Raw genomic sequence first — 15,409 nt, 5'->3', positions numbered from 1 at the left:
GTCAGACAGATAAGATTTAAACCAGCCTAGCGCTGTTCCACTGATCCCTACAGCATATTCCAGCCTTTCTAAGAGAATTTTGTGATCGACTGTATCAAATGCAGCACTGAGATTTAAGAGGACAAGAACAGACACAAGTCCATTATCTGAGGCCATAAGAATATCATTAGTGACTTTCAGCAGAGCTGTTTCAGTGCTATGATGAGCTCTGAAGCCTGACTGAAACTCTTCAAACAGGTCATTGCTGTGTAAATGTTCACACATTTGATTAGCAACAATTTTCTCAAGAATTTTAGATAAGAATGGAAGATTGGATATAGGTCTGTAATTTTTCAAGTCATCTCGATCAAGCGAAGGTTTCTTAAGTAAAGGTTTAATTACAACTACCTTAAAAGCCTGTGGTACATATCCATTTACTAAAAATAGATTAATCATATCTAAAATGGGGCTGGTAATCAGAGGGAACACTTCCTTAAATAATTTGGTTGGGATTGGGTCTAACATACAAGTTGAAGGTTTAGATGAAGCTAATATTTCTGATAACTCAGGAAGCTTCACAGGATCAAAACAGTCCAAACACAAATCAGGTTCTACAGTTATTTCCAATGTTGTCTCACTTGCTGAGGATGAAGTAATCATCTTCAGGAGTATGTCAAAGATTTTATTTTTAATAGAATCAATTTTATTTAAGAAGAATCCCATAAAGTCATGGCTGCTAAGAGTTAAGGGAATGGATGGCTCAACAGAGCTATGACTCTGTGTAAGTTTAGCAACTGTACTAAAGAGAAACCTAGGATTATTCTTGTTCTCTTCTATTAATGATGAGAAATAAGCTGTTCTGGCTTGAAGTGTCTTTTTATACAACAGTAGGCTATTTTTCCAGATTAAGTAGGAATCCTCTAGGTGTGTAGAGCGCCATTTTCTCTCCAATTTTCTAACATTGTGCTTTAAAGTACGCATCTCTGAATTAAACCAAGGAGCCTGCCTCCTATTAATGATTACCTTCTTTTTCAAGGGGGCTGCATCGTCTAATGCATCACGCAATGATGAAGAAACACTATGAACAAAAGAATCAATTTGTGAAGGGGCAGAAACAGAATTATTGCCCTCCACTGCGTTCAGTATGATGTGCAGTGGTAGTTTTTGGACACACACCATTTTGCATGTGGGCCAGAAGGTTCAGTTTTGGTCTCATCTAAACAAACTGAACTTATGGAAGAAGCATCTCTTCCACATGTTTACTATGATCCTTTCATGGCTTGTTGCAAACTGCAAACCTCTAATGCTTTTCTTCTCTTCGATACATGATGGCCAGATCTGTAGAGTGGATGACTAATAGTTGGCCTGTCAACGGATATTTCTTTGTAGTTTCTCTTTACCTGGTGTAAAGGTGGGAATGTTCAAGCGGAATGAATACTTTGGTGACATATGTACTGCCTCACCTGCTTGTTTAAACCCAGCCAGTCATATTTATTCCTCTTTCAGAGTAACACCTCCCTGTCGTCACCACTCTTTTTCCCAGGATTTGACCTCAGATCAGCCCAGGTTGTGTCTCTGGCCACAGGAACAAAGTGTTTGGACTCTGACGCAGCGAATGAAGACGGCTGTACTCTCAGAGACTGCCACGCTGAAGTTCTCAGCAGACGGGCGCTGGTTCGATTCTTCTACTCTCAGCTGGAGCTGCTGCTTTGGTAAAAAAATTGTTCTCTTTCTATTCATCTAAATTTTCATTCATGTAGTATGTCAAATTTTTGGATTTTGGCATTGAAAAAGTTTTTGACGAAACTGAGCCTTATAGTTAATTTTCATTTCTTGAACAGTGAATTACATGTACCCTTTAAATGTGATACATTTGTGTAGTTTCTCAGTTATTCAGTCTGTTAAATTCATTTAGTGTGGTTTTTGGTTTTTAATTTTATAATTAAACGGTTTTATCCAGTTTCACCCACTCATTTTCCATTTTCACCTTGTTTATTCTTTCTATGGGATTTAGCATTGAGCTTTGTCCTGTTTTGGGGTCTAATTTAATACCAGAATATTATCTTGTGGACAATTTTATCTTCCTAAATCTGATCTATTTTGACATAAAAATGTTTCCTTTTAGCATAATTAAAGTATTTCATTAGTAAGTGTTCTGTTATTAACACATACAGTATGTGAGTATGTGCCTTTACGATGTTTGTAAAATTATCAAAATAAACATAGGAAAAAATATTTTCAAATTTGTTTTTCTAAAGTAAGCGACCAGAGGGGGAGGACCAATCAATATTTATACCGGATAAAGACTCCACCCACCGTTTCCGACTGCGGGAGGGGATCCATTTCCACATGTACATCAGCTTGTCGCCGTGTGGAGATGCTCGAATCAACTGCGCCTACGAAATGACACCTGCATGTGAGAAAGACTATACAACGACTCTGGAGAAGATATTATTCCTCATGTAAAACTCATACAGCTTCTGATTAAGCCTGTAAATAGAGAGAATATGGGGGAAAGGTATTTTCACAGTGGATGGCCATTCCTAAAGCTCTGTACTGGGTTTCCTTCTCCATCAGATCCCATCAGGAGGTTTTGCTGCCAGCTCAGGATGAAAGTGAATGGTGGTGAGGGGACTCTGCCTGTCAGCTCACGTAGAACCAATCAGAATTGGGCCAGCGTTTCGCCGGGTCCACCTGTCTGCACGACCAGCATGTCCTGCACAGATAAAATTGCAAAGTAAGTTTTTTTGTAAATGTTTGTCCTATAATGTCTGAAGATTAAATAAAACATAAAAAATAGTTTAAAGTTTATCTAGTTTTGTTTTGTTTGACTCCTCAGTAAAAATAACTGTTTTGATAGGTGGAGTGTAGTTGGCCTACAGGGGGCGCTCCTTTCTCACCTGGTGGAACCCATTTACCTGCACAGCTTGACAGTGGGCATGCTGAGCCACACGGGTCACCTGGGCAGAACCATAACCCGCCGTCTGGCACACGTCAAGAACCTGCCCTTTCTCTACAGACGACAGCAGCTGCTGCTCGGCTGTAGGTTTACCTAAAGCCTTGGATCTTTTTTTATAATATATATGAAGTTTATGATAATATTTAGTAAAAGTTTTGGCATTTTTGCTCTTTAATTTATATACTGTATGTTAAATATACAGTATAACAAAATGATTGTTCTTTTCTCCAAATTGTGTCTATTCCTAATCCAACGAAGCAATATTTTGTTGCACATAGGATCAAATTAGACAATCTGTGGATGGGTTGATAAGGATCTTACGAATTACAAATATTTTTCTTTCTGTATCTCCTCTGGAAAATGATTTCCAAAACGAGAACATAACCCTAAGTACCACCTCAGTTATACTCACTGACCAAGACTTCCCCAAGACTTGCACTTAGGATAGTATGCATCTTGCATGGATGTTCTCAACAGTCCAAATACAAAATGTACGTTAAATAATATGATTAAACTATATGACATGAAAAATGCTGCTTTCATTTAAAGGTCTAATTTGGCTGCTTTTAACACCTGATATGAATCAGATATTTTTCACACAACAAAAATGCACTACAACATTGTGCACTTTGTTTTTACTCTGAATGTTTCCATTTTCCATTTGATTTTCAAAAGAACTATGACATTAAAAGATCTAAATTTTTGACAAGCAAAACTCATTCTCATCTGGCATGAAGGTCTGAGCAGCAGGGAGGTTCGCCCAGCTGGAAAGGCGAGCAATGTTAGTGTGAACTGGAGCTATGGTGAACAAGGTCTGGAGGAGGTCAGCACCACCACAGGAAGGAGGAAGGAGTCAGGGACCCCATCGCGAATCTGCAGGAGCTCCCTGTTCAGCTACTGGCTGAGGTTGGAGAACAAGGTAAGATGTTCAAAGAGCTGAAAACAAAAACTGCTACAGTATCAATGAATTAATGTTTTTGACTTTGAAGGTAAATATTAAATTTAAAACCCATACTAAAGTATTTGGTCATTATTATGTCTACACTTCTGATTAAAATATATAAAATGATTTAAATGATAAAAGTTTAATCTAAAATGACAGTGGGATCAAGAAAACATCATAGGTTTAATAGTGTTCAAAGACATCTAGTTAAAGTGATTGTTAATGAAAAAGAATCTCTGCCTTAGATGCTTAGACAGGAATGTCAAATATACCTTTGCAGACACTCTTCAGCTTGAATGATCTGCACCTGTATAGGACTTTATAAAGTTAGAGGGCTCGGTGGTGCTGATTGTATGGCAGCCCCACTTCTGTCAGTCTGCCCCAGGGCAGCTGAGGCTACAATGTAGTCTACCAGTGTCAGTGTGTGAATGTGTGTATTAATGGGTAGATGACTGACTGTGGTTTAAAGCACTTTAGTGTCCTCAGACTTAATAAAGCGCTATACAAGTGAAGGCCATTTAACGGCAAACACAGAGCTTGTACTATCACAGGGAAACAGGAAGGTCAAAGCAGATATTGACCTTACACATCAAAACAGGATGTTCAGTGGGTTAGGTGGTGCAAGTAAAAGCAGATTAGTTATGGATGTTGGCTAACGAGAACGAACTAACTAAACAAAACAGACATGCTATAAATATTGCTAAACATCACAGGTACCCTAACTCTTTCCATGTCAAAAGCAGGGTTGCTAAATGCCTGCGGACAGGTACTCCCTAAGGAGACGTTCATACCATCTAGAAAATTCACTTTTAAAAAATAAAGTTAGGAGAGAGCTGCTGTTTTCCCAGTGAGTTTGATTATTCTAAAAGGGACACCAAAGATACAAAACTACATTGAGATTTTGGTGGGAAAGTACTTTATTCTTTCTTTGACATATTTTTTTCCTGTTCTCATCGCCCCCCTTAGAAGCTGTAGAGTAAACTGTATGTCTCTGATTGGATCGTTGATGTTCGTCTTACTTAAAATATGCGTAAATAGGTTCGAATGCTTGTCTGGACTGTCCAAGTAGCTCACAAACAGACACATAGAGTTATTTCAAGCCTTTATTGCATCTCTGCAAGGTTCTGGAAAGCCCTTTCATACTTTATTGCCCAAGTGGAGATGTAAGCTTGTAAGCTACAGCCTTCTCCATGGGTCAACCTCTTTACTTGTTCATTAGGCTGGTAGATGTAGGGCTCCAGGGCGGTTTGCTTTTCTTTTTTACTTTGTAGATTGGTATTTGTGTGGGTGAGTTTGACTGCTGCTTCAGAGGAGTCTGAATGTTGTGGGGGTGCCTTATAGATTTTCAACCTAGCCATTAGCCACCAAGGTTTTGCAACCATAGATGCAAGTATCGCTTGAGGATGAGATGAGCTACAACAATCAGATTGGCCTATATAGCACTCATTAAATGATCTTTTGGGTTGTTCGGCTAAACAGCATGCTCTGCTTTCTTTAAAACCCAATTCCTTCCAAAGTTACCACTGTCAGCATTCAAGGACATATCTGACAAGATGTCATTGCTGAAGAAAGCTTTGTCCAGATGATCATTAATGAAACATACCCTGTAGTACTAGCATAAGTGGTTAAAGAACAGTGAACTTCTGAATTACTCATTTATGTGTACTGTCCTTAGCAAAACATTTTCATCTCCTTCTTCTACAGCTAAATAGACCTGATGTGGGCCCTGAAGCCACCACAGTGACTTATCCTGCTTCCAAGATGTCTGCTGGATGCTACCAGAGGGCGCGGCAGCAGTTCAGCAATGCTCTGCAGGATGAAGGTCTTGGAACGTGGTCCAGGAAACCTCCGAAACTGAGTCACTTCAGTGTTAGTGTTTGAAAAACTGTTCAGCAAAGTCTGAATGCAAAAAGAAAGAATTACGTATTTTATTTCTCTTTTCTAAAGGTACAAAGATGTGGAGAGAATATTTCATATTGCTCAAGTTAGGAGAAGCCTGACTTGGACAGACGAGTAAGCATTGTGTATTAATCTGCAACCAGTTATAAAAGTCAATGGAAAAGATTGACCTTCTGTGAATGTAACTTCAGTATGGGTGCAGTTTTCCAACTGTTTCATAACAAACTGAAGAATGGCTCCGGAAGGCACTGCTGATCTGTTCCTTGATAAAAAATATGAGTCATGGTTTCATTTAACTTCTGCTGTGTGAACAGTTTCAAATAAATAAATTATGTCCATCGATCCATTAAATCTTGTTTTGGATGAATCCGTTTTTCCATTATTGTGCTGATCCATGCAGCCCATGAGTCTAAATGTGAGTTTTAACCTTCAGCTGTTTCTTCAGACCAACTAAAATATCCTCACTATTTCCCAAAGTGTCTCCAAAATGTCTTAAGCTGTATGTTTTTCAAGAAAATACACACTATCAAATTAACACCTTTTTCATACCCTGGATTTGGAGGCTGGTTGGTGTGGACTGCAGCTCATCAGGACTATTGACGATTAAGTAATTGGCCTTAAAACTTTATAAATAAATTCAGCACATATTAAATGTTGGAGATCAGATCAACCTGGATTAAAAGCCAGGGAAAAAAGCTGAGAGGCAGATCTGGTAGATGACAGCCTGAGAGTTTCCACCATATGTTACCATGAAATTAAAAGTTTCTCCCTGGTGGGGGGGCTACGTTTCATTGTCAAGTGGGAAAAAAGCCTAATTCACCTTTGCCCCCAGTAGAAACCTTGTTATAATTTTCAACATCTAAGCTGATTAGCACAACCTTTTTAATGTATGTGAACCATCCTCCTCAGGAGTTTTACATCTACTAAGTTTTACATCTGCTCTGCATCACCAACGCTGACGTCGAGACACTGAGTTACGTGCGCTTGCACGCAGGTGAACACAAGCTTCTGACAGCGGACAGAAAAAACATGCTGCTAAAACCTAGAAAGCAGGCAAGGATATCTGCGGTTTTAAAAAGCTCTAAATCAGTTTTCATGGCAGCACTTCCTCTCCATAGCATAGCAGCTGGGCTAACTCTCCTACTTCTGGTACATATGGCGAAGGTAGAAATACACAAAACAGTCCAAGTGCTTTATGCCCTGCCCCTGACACAGAGCTGAAGTCCAGTCACCATCGAATAAACGTTTTTGACCTAGCTTGGCTGTCGGAGGTGAAATTTTCCCCCTGGATCTATAAGACTGAGCTTGGAAATTAAATACATACATGATAGATAGAAAAAAGAAAGAAAGAACGAAAGAGGGAAAGATGGAAAGAGACAGAAACAGATAAAAGATGTGATAACGAGACAGAAAGATGGAGAAATAAGAAAAATGGAGACACTACGGTGGCCCATAGGTGTCAGGTCAAATCCAAAAGCCACAACACGATTACAAAAGCCACTGCACTTTTTTTATTTACTCCTTTACATTTTTCTGATGGCTTATTATCCTATTTTGTTTAAATTTTTCTTTTTATTTGTAGTTCATCCTCAAACCCTTCATCACTGGGTTCAGAGGCCAGGATGAGGACAAATCTCTCATCGGACTGCTCAGGAACAGTCAGGCAGCAGTTTGCCCTCGAACTCTTCATCGCTGGGTTCAGTGGCCAGGATCAGGACAAGTTTCTCCTCCGACTACTCAAGAACAGGATCAGGCAGCGGTTTGTCCTCGAACCCCTTGTCACTAGATTCAGAGGCCAAGACGAGGGCTAGTCTCTTCTTGAACCCCTGAAAGGCCTTGGAACCATGAACTGGAGGTTGGGAGTCCTCCATCCTCTCAGAGACGTCTGGCTGACCCACAGTGGAGACAGAGGCTGAAGTGGCGTGAACAGGCGATTGAGGCATTGCCGAGACCCTCAGTGGTGAGAGCAGGAGATGAAGTATCGCCGAGACCCTCAGTGGCGTGAGCAGGAGCTTCGGCATTACATAGACCCTTATTGGCAGGAGCAGGAGCTGCGGCGTCGGCCGGACCCTCGATGACTTGAGCCTAGGTGTCGGCTGGACCCCCGATGACTTAAGCCAAGGCATTGGCCAGACCCCAGATGACTTAAACAGAGGCGCTGTGCCTGCGGCGGGATGCGGTAAACGTGGGCTTTGCAGCAGCGCTCTGATGTCATTTCCCAACTCCAGCTTAAACAGATTCTTCAATAATCGATTGAATTAACTTGCTAAATTGCCTTGAGACATGTGTTGTGAATTGGCGCTATATGAATAAAACTGAATTTAATTGAAGTTAATTGAATTGAATCCTGTTCAGTGTAATACTTGACATGTTAGAAAAATACTTACCCGTTAGATGGAGAGCTGGTTTGTTTCTGCTGAGCTCTGCTGTTGCAGGTGGCTGCTTCATCAAAAATTCTCACATCGATGTCCACCTACTCACAATATACAGGAGTTCGGCAATGAAACTGAAACACCTGTCATTTTAGTGTGGGAGGTTTCATGGCTAAATTGGACCAGCCTGGTAGCCAGTCTTCATTGATTGCACATTGCACCAGTAAGAGCAGAGTGTGAAGGTTCAATTAGCAGGGTAAGAGCACAGTTTTGCTCAAAATATTGAAATGCACACAACATTATGGGTGACATACCAGAGTTCAAAAGAGGACAAATTGTTGGTGCACGTCTTGCTGGCGCATCTGTGACCAAGACAGCAAGTCTTTGTGACGTATCAAGAGCCACGGTATCCAGGGTAATGTCAGCATACCACCAAGAAGGACGAACCACATCCAACAGGATTAACTGTGGACGCAAGAGGAAGATGTCTGAAAGGGATGTTCTGGTGCTAACCCGGATTGTATCCAAAAAACATTAAACCACGGCTGCCCAAATCCCGGCAGAATTAAATGTGCACCTCAACTCTCCTGTTTCCACCAGAACTGTCCGTCGGGAGCTCCACACGGTCAATATACATGACTGGGCTGCTATAGCCAAACCTTTGGTCACTCATGCCAATGCCAAACGTCGGTTTCAATGGTGCAAGGAGCACAAATCTTGGGCTGTGGACAATGTGAAACATGTATTGTTCTCTGATGAGTCCACCTTTACTGTTTTCCCCACATCCAGGAGAGTTACCCTGTGGAGAAGCCCCAAAGAAGTGTACGACCCAGACTGTTGCATGCCCAGAGTGAAGCATGGGGGAGGATCAGTGATGATTTGGGCTGCCATATCATGGCATTCCCTTGGCCCAATACTTGTGCTAGATGGGTGCGTCACTGCCAAGGACTACCGAACCATTCTTGAGGACCATGTGCATCCAATGGTTCAAACATTGTATCCTGAAGGCGGTGCCGTGTATCAGGATGACAATGCACCAATACACACAGCAAGACTGGTGAAAGATTGGTTTAATGAACATGAAAGTGAAGTTGAACATCTCCCACGGCCTGCACAGTCACCAGATCTAAATATTATTGAGCCACTTTGGGGTGTTTTGGAGGAGCGAGTCAGGAAACGTTTTCCTCCACCAGTATCACGTAGTGACCAGGCCACTATCCTGCAAGAAGAATGGCTTAAAATCCCTCTGACCACTGTGCAGGACTTGTATATGTCATTCCCAAGACGAATTGACGCTGTATTGGCCGCAAAAGGAGGCCCTACACCATCCTAATAAATTATTGTGGTCTAAAACCAGGTGTTTCAGTTTCATTGTCCAACCCCTGTACCTTTTTGCATCATTCAGTATGAAGACATCCTCCTGCTCAGCTACTTTACAGACCACTCAGCAACGTTACCATGAAAACATGCAGCATCCACCTGGTTCCCAATGCCCACTTAGAGAAATTCATGTGTGTCACAAAAGGCTGAAGTTTGTCAGTAGTGTCTAATGTGATGCAGGAGAAGATGAGATCTTTGGTTTCACCTTCAGTTATCAAGAACACACTCCTTACATGAACTGCAGTGAAACATTTCATTACAGTGAAGTTTTAGAAAAATGTTTTACAGAGAAAAGAAGGTCAATATTTAACAAATCCTTGTAAACAAGGAGACAAAGGTTAGATTTACAGCTGGGCTCTTTTGTCTACAGGCTGTAAAAACTTAATATTTCTCCCTCTTCTTCCTGTTCCCAAACACACATTGAAGTTGGGTGGAACCAACATCTGCTGAAGGTAAAAGCTGATTGGCTACAGCCTCTCTGCATGATTCATAGATCAAAGGACAAACCTGTTTGCGTTTTCAGCAACTAATACTCACATAGTCACTGTAACTGAGAGGAGAAATGGAGCAGAATCAGCTGGACCGAGAAACCTTCTCCTGTTCGATCTGTCTGGATAAACTGAAGGATCCAGTGACTATTCCCTGTGGACACAGTTACTGTATGAACTGTATTAAAACACACTGGAATGAAGAGGATCAGAAAGGAATCCACAGCTGTCCTCAGTGCAGGAAACCTTTCATACCGAGGCCTGTCGTGGAGAAGAACACCATCCTAGCAGCTTTAGTGGAGCAGCTGAAGAAGACTGGACTCCAACCTTCTCTTGCTGATCACTGCTATGCTGGACCTGAAGATGTGGCCTGTGATTTCTGTACTGGAAGAAAACTGAAAGCCATCAAGTCCTGTTTATTCTGTCTGGCCTCTTACTGTGAGAAACATCTTCAGCCTCATTATGATTCAGCTACATTTAAGAAACACAAGCTGGTGGAGCCCTCCAAGAACCTCCAGGAGAACATCTGCTCTCGTCATGATGAGGTGATGAATATGTTTTGCCGTACTGATCAGAAATGTATCTGTAGTCTCTGTTTATTGAATGAACATCAACATCACGACACAGTCTCAGCTGCAGCAGAAAGGACTGAGAGGCAGAGAGAGCTGGAGGTGAGACGAGAAGAAATCCAGCAGAGAATCCAGGACAGAGAGAAAGATGTGAAGCTGCTTCAACAGGAGGTGGAGGCCATCAATCACTCTGCTGATAAAACAGTGGAGGACAGTGAGAAGATCTTCACTGAGCTGATCCGTCTCATCCAGAAAAGAAGCTCTGATGTGAAGCAGCAGATCAGATCCCAGCAGGAAACTGAAGTGAGTCGAGTCAAAGAGCTTCAGGAGAAGCTGGAGCAGGAGATCACTGAGCTGAAGAGGAAAGATGCTGAGCTGAAGCAGCTCTCAAACACAGAGGATCACAACCAGTTTCTCCACAACTACCCCTCACTGTCAGCACTCAGTGAGTCTACACACTCATCCAGCATCAATATCCGTCCTCTGAGATACTTTGAGGATGTGACAGCAGCTGTGTCAGAGCTCAGAGAGTTCGACCAACCCTCCAGCATCGATATCCTTCCTCCGGTCTTTAAGAATGTGATAGCAGCTGTGTCGGAGCTCAGAGATAAACTACAGGACATCCTGAGAGACACATGGACAAACATCTCACTGACCCTCACTGAGGGGGATGATCTAGAGTCAGAACCAGAACCAAAGAGCAGAGCGGGATTCTTAAAATATTCATGTGAAATCACACTGGATCCAAACACAGCAAACACATGGCTGTTACTATCAGAGGAGAACAGGAAGGTGACAATGATAAATCAATATCAGTCTTATTCTAGTCATCCAGACAGATTCACTGATTATTTCCAGGTTCTGAGTAGAGAGAGTCTGACTGGACGTTGTTACTGGGAGGTGGAGTGGAGATGGAGAGGAGTTTCTGTAGCAGTCGCATACAAGAACATCAGCAGAGCAGGAAGAGGTAGTGAATGTGGATTTGGATGTAATGACGAATCTTGGGCATTAAATTGTTCCCAAGACGGTTATAGTTTTGGTCACAACAACATCTGGACCTCCATCTCAGGTCCTGGTTCCTCCAGAGTAGGAGTGTACCTGGATCACAGAGCAGGTCTTCTGTCCTTCTACAGCGTCTCTGAAACCATGACTCTCCTCCACAGAGTCCAGACCACATTCACTCAGCCGCTACATGCTGGAGTTCTGGTTAACTGGCCTGGAGACTGTGCAGAGTTCTGTAAACCCAAATAGACAGAATCCACTGAAGGTTCAATGAGTTTGATTCTGATTTTTAATTCTCCAACAGATTTTTTCTTGATCATTGTTGTTTTATGTCTAAACTGCACAGAAAACAATAGTCAGAGATTGTCAGCACTTGTTTTTCTTCAGATTTGATGTTCTGGTTCTGTTGAATTTGTTCATTTCTCATCATTCTTCTCTAAAACAGCTGATCAGAACCAGAATATTTGCTGTTTTTCCCTTCTTGTTGCTTTTAGCAGCAAAGACTGTGAACTCAGTAATAAAATGACAAATGATTCCCAGGTTGAAGAAGTGAAACCAGTTCTTTGATCACCTTCTTGTTTGAACACATTTTGTTGAGTCCTGACTCACAGGAGACAACAGATATTGTCTCATTGTGGACTTGAGCTGATTTCATGTCTTGTTGATTTTTAGGAGGAGAAACTTCACAATAAAGCTGTCATGTTTCTTCACTGTTTAACTCTGTTGGTGATGGCATACTGCCCCCTACAGGAAGGTTGTGTTGTTACATGACATGGAGTCCAGGAAGTGTTTATTATTGCTTCATTATTATTAGTTATATAGAATAAATCTGTGTTTTTAATCACTGTAAATAAAGTTATTGTTTGATTATTTTTGTGTTTGTGTGTTTCGTGTCCTGTAAATCTAAAAGCTTCAGTTTGTGGATCCAGACCTCCAGGAGCTCCTCACACTTCATATATCTGTTCAACTCCTCATGTTCCAGCCTGAACTGTTTCCATTTCTACAAATCCAACTAGTCCACAGTTGTTCTGGGAGGAAAACCAATCAAAAAGCAGCAAGTCAGAAAGAAATAACACAGATGGTTTATTTTTATTCCAGCAGCAGATGCTTGTGCCTCGTTAACCAGATATAATCCACTAATCTGGGCTCATTGGTTTAGGTCTGAGCTGTTGTGTTTGTTGTTCTACATGGAGCACACAGAACACTGTTAACACCAAGCAGCCTCAGTTTCTCAAGGCTTCAAGGTCCCAGACGGCCGATGCTCAGTGAGAGAGACTGATGGTGTGAAAGGCGTGGCCCAACATTCAGTTCAAACATCTGAATCATGAAGATGGAAGAAAGAGGCTCAGTGTTGGTAGAACATGCAGTGGAGTGCAGTGAAACCTGCTGAAAGTGTCTGTAAGGAGGAAAACGTTCCAGGAAAGCTCCAACATTCCCACACAAACAGACAGCTGTTCATTTTCAGGTGGGGCAGGGATGTTAATAACTTTACAGAGACCGAGTTAATTTAGAACTTTATCAAGCTTTATTAAGCGCTGTTTTGGCCTTTACTTTCCCAGGGGGCCAAGACTGTAACCTTTGAATAATTTTATAAATAAACCTTTTAATGAGACTTTAATTTAGAAATGCCTCATGAAATATAAATAAAACATAGTGACAATTATAAAAACTGAACTCTTAATCAGGACAGAAATCATCCTTGTTTGACAGTTTACTTAAAAAGGCTAATATGTTGAATAATATTGGCCATATTTACTAGGATTTATTTTTGAAAAACGTAAATCTTAATATTATTTGGAAATATTATTCAGAAAGTATCAAAGTTGCTAATTTAAGCTGAAGTTCTTGTAGTATGTTTCCCCTAGTTTGTGAAAAGTCCGTCATATTGTGATGCTTTTACTTTGAAAGCGCGTCTGAAAACGCGACTTCCTCTTACTACTTCGGCAAACTGAAGTATTCTCTCAGGTAAGGTAAGGTAAGTTTATTTATATAGCGCTTTTCACTAACAAGACATTCAAAGCGCTGTACATGAGGAAAAACAATTACAATACAATCACAAAGAAAATAAACACAGATGCAGACACAGAAAAACAAATCTAATGACACTAATAATCCTTGGGAGTAATAATAATTAATAATCCTTCCAAGTTTACTGGTAGAAATCGGTTCCAAGCCACTCTTAATAATAAAGCATCTTATGCTAAAAGAAGATGATAATATTGATAGTCTCATCATTCCACTGAATTTAACTAGTGAAGCTGAGTCACTGGTACAAAAAAGCTTTAATCCACATTTTCAGGTGCTAATAATATATTGCTTTTACTGGTACTGAAGTTGAACTAAGTAATAACAGTCCATTGTAGTCTAACTAAGAAAGCTGGGTCATTGGTGTAAGAGCAGCTATAGTCCAAATTACTAATAATGTTTGGTTTTCACTGGTAATCCTTCTGATAAAACTAAAAATCAATGAAAAAGTAGCTCCTTTTCAGAACCAGGCAGAGGCTCAGCAGCTACTTCCTAGAGGCTTGACCTCAGCCAATAGGAGAGAAGCTGATGCGGTGAAGCTGGTCCAAAGACCGCCCCCTCTGTCTTCGTCCCGCCCCGTTCGTATTTACATTTCTTCCTCATGTTGAGGAGGAAAAGACACTACAGCGACCAAGTAATGTAAAAAAGAAAGATGGAAATAAATCCGTTGGGTAAAATAATACAAGAGGATATTAGAGGGGAAAAATATCAGTGCTTAAGAATTAACAGGCGTTAAAATAATTTGAACAATAATACATTTTTATGGAAAAAAAAATATGTTTTAAATAAATTTGAGTGGTAATAAATTTGAAAGAAATAAAAGGGGTAGGAAAAATAAAACAGCAAGAAATACACTTGTATTAAATAGACAAGGGAAAAATCTAGAGGTCAAGACAAAATGGAGAAAATTAGTGGTTTAGATAAAAATAGTGGTTTAAAAAAAAAGAATAATATATATATGTATATATATATACATATATATATATATATATATATATATACAGGTCCTTTTCAAAAAATTAGCATATTGTGATAAAGTTCATTATTTTCCATAATGTCATGATGAAAATTTAACATTCATATATTTTAGATTCATTGCACACTAACTGAAATATTTCAAGTCTTTTATTGTCTTAATACGGATGATTTTGGCATACAGCTCATGAAAACCCAAAATTCCTATCTCACAAAATTAGCATATCATTAAAAGGGTCTCTAAACGAGCTATGAACCTAATCATCTGAATCAACGAGTTAACTCTAAACACCTGCAAAAGATTCCTGAGGCCTTTAAAACTCCCAGCCTGGTTCATCACTCAAAACCCCAATCATGGGTAAGACTGCCGACCTGACTGCTGTCCAGAAGGCCACTATTGACACCCTCAAGCAAGAGGGTAAGACACAGAAAGAAATTTCTGAACGAATAGGCTGTTCCCAGAGTGCTGTATCAAGGCACCTCAGTGGGAAGTCTGTGGGAAGGAAAAAGTGTGGCAGAAAACGCTGCACAACGAGAAGAGGTGACCGGACCCTGAGGAAGATTGTGGAGAAAGGCCGATTCCAGACCTTTGGGGACCTGCGGAAGCAGTGGACTGAGTCTGGAGTAGAAACATCCAGAGCCACCGTGCACAGGTGTGTGCAGGAAATGGGCTACAGGTGCCGCATTCCCCAGGTCAAGCCACTTTTGAACCAGAAACAGCGGCAGAAGCGCCTGACCTGGGCTACAGAGAAGCAGCACTGGACTGTTGCTCAGTGGTCCAAAGTACTTTTTTCGGATGAAAGCAAATTCTGCATGTC

The 15,409-nt window shown here is 40.8% G+C and overlaps 2 protein-coding genes across 2 annotated transcripts in view; both read left to right on the top strand.

Annotated features, from left to right (window-relative positions):
- Positions 1 to 6,131, top strand: part of LOC124870419 (double-stranded RNA-specific editase B2-like) — a 46,062-nt gene extending 39,931 nt beyond the window's left edge. The window contains exons 5-10 of the mRNA XM_047369085.1: positions 1,523 to 1,691; positions 2,238 to 2,395; positions 2,557 to 2,716; positions 2,840 to 3,021; positions 3,676 to 3,857; positions 5,586 to 6,131. Coding sequence (XP_047225041.1) covers positions 1,523 to 1,691; positions 2,238 to 2,395; positions 2,557 to 2,716; positions 2,840 to 3,021; positions 3,676 to 3,857; positions 5,586 to 5,762 — 1,028 coding nt within the window. The 3' untranslated portion in view covers positions 5,763 to 6,131. The remainder of the gene's footprint in view (positions 1 to 1,522; positions 1,692 to 2,237; positions 2,396 to 2,556; positions 2,717 to 2,839; positions 3,022 to 3,675; positions 3,858 to 5,585) is intronic.
- A 3,948-nt stretch (positions 6,132 to 10,079) lies between these two features.
- LOC124870304 (tripartite motif-containing protein 16-like) lies at positions 10,080 to 12,461 on the top strand. The gene has a single exon (XM_047368903.1). The coding sequence runs from the start codon at positions 10,095 to 10,097 to the stop codon at positions 11,838 to 11,840; it is 1,746 nt and encodes a 581-aa protein (XP_047224859.1). The 5' UTR covers positions 10,080 to 10,094; the 3' UTR covers positions 11,841 to 12,461.
- The last annotated feature ends 2,948 nt before the right edge of the window (positions 12,462 to 15,409 follow it).

The sequence above is a fragment of the Girardinichthys multiradiatus genome, chromosome 6 (assembly GCF_021462225.1).
Source record: "Girardinichthys multiradiatus isolate DD_20200921_A chromosome 6, DD_fGirMul_XY1, whole genome shotgun sequence".
NCBI classification, from domain to species: Eukaryota; Metazoa; Chordata; class Actinopteri; order Cyprinodontiformes; family Goodeidae; genus Girardinichthys; species Girardinichthys multiradiatus.
This window is presented reverse-complemented; position numbering and strand designations above follow the sequence as displayed.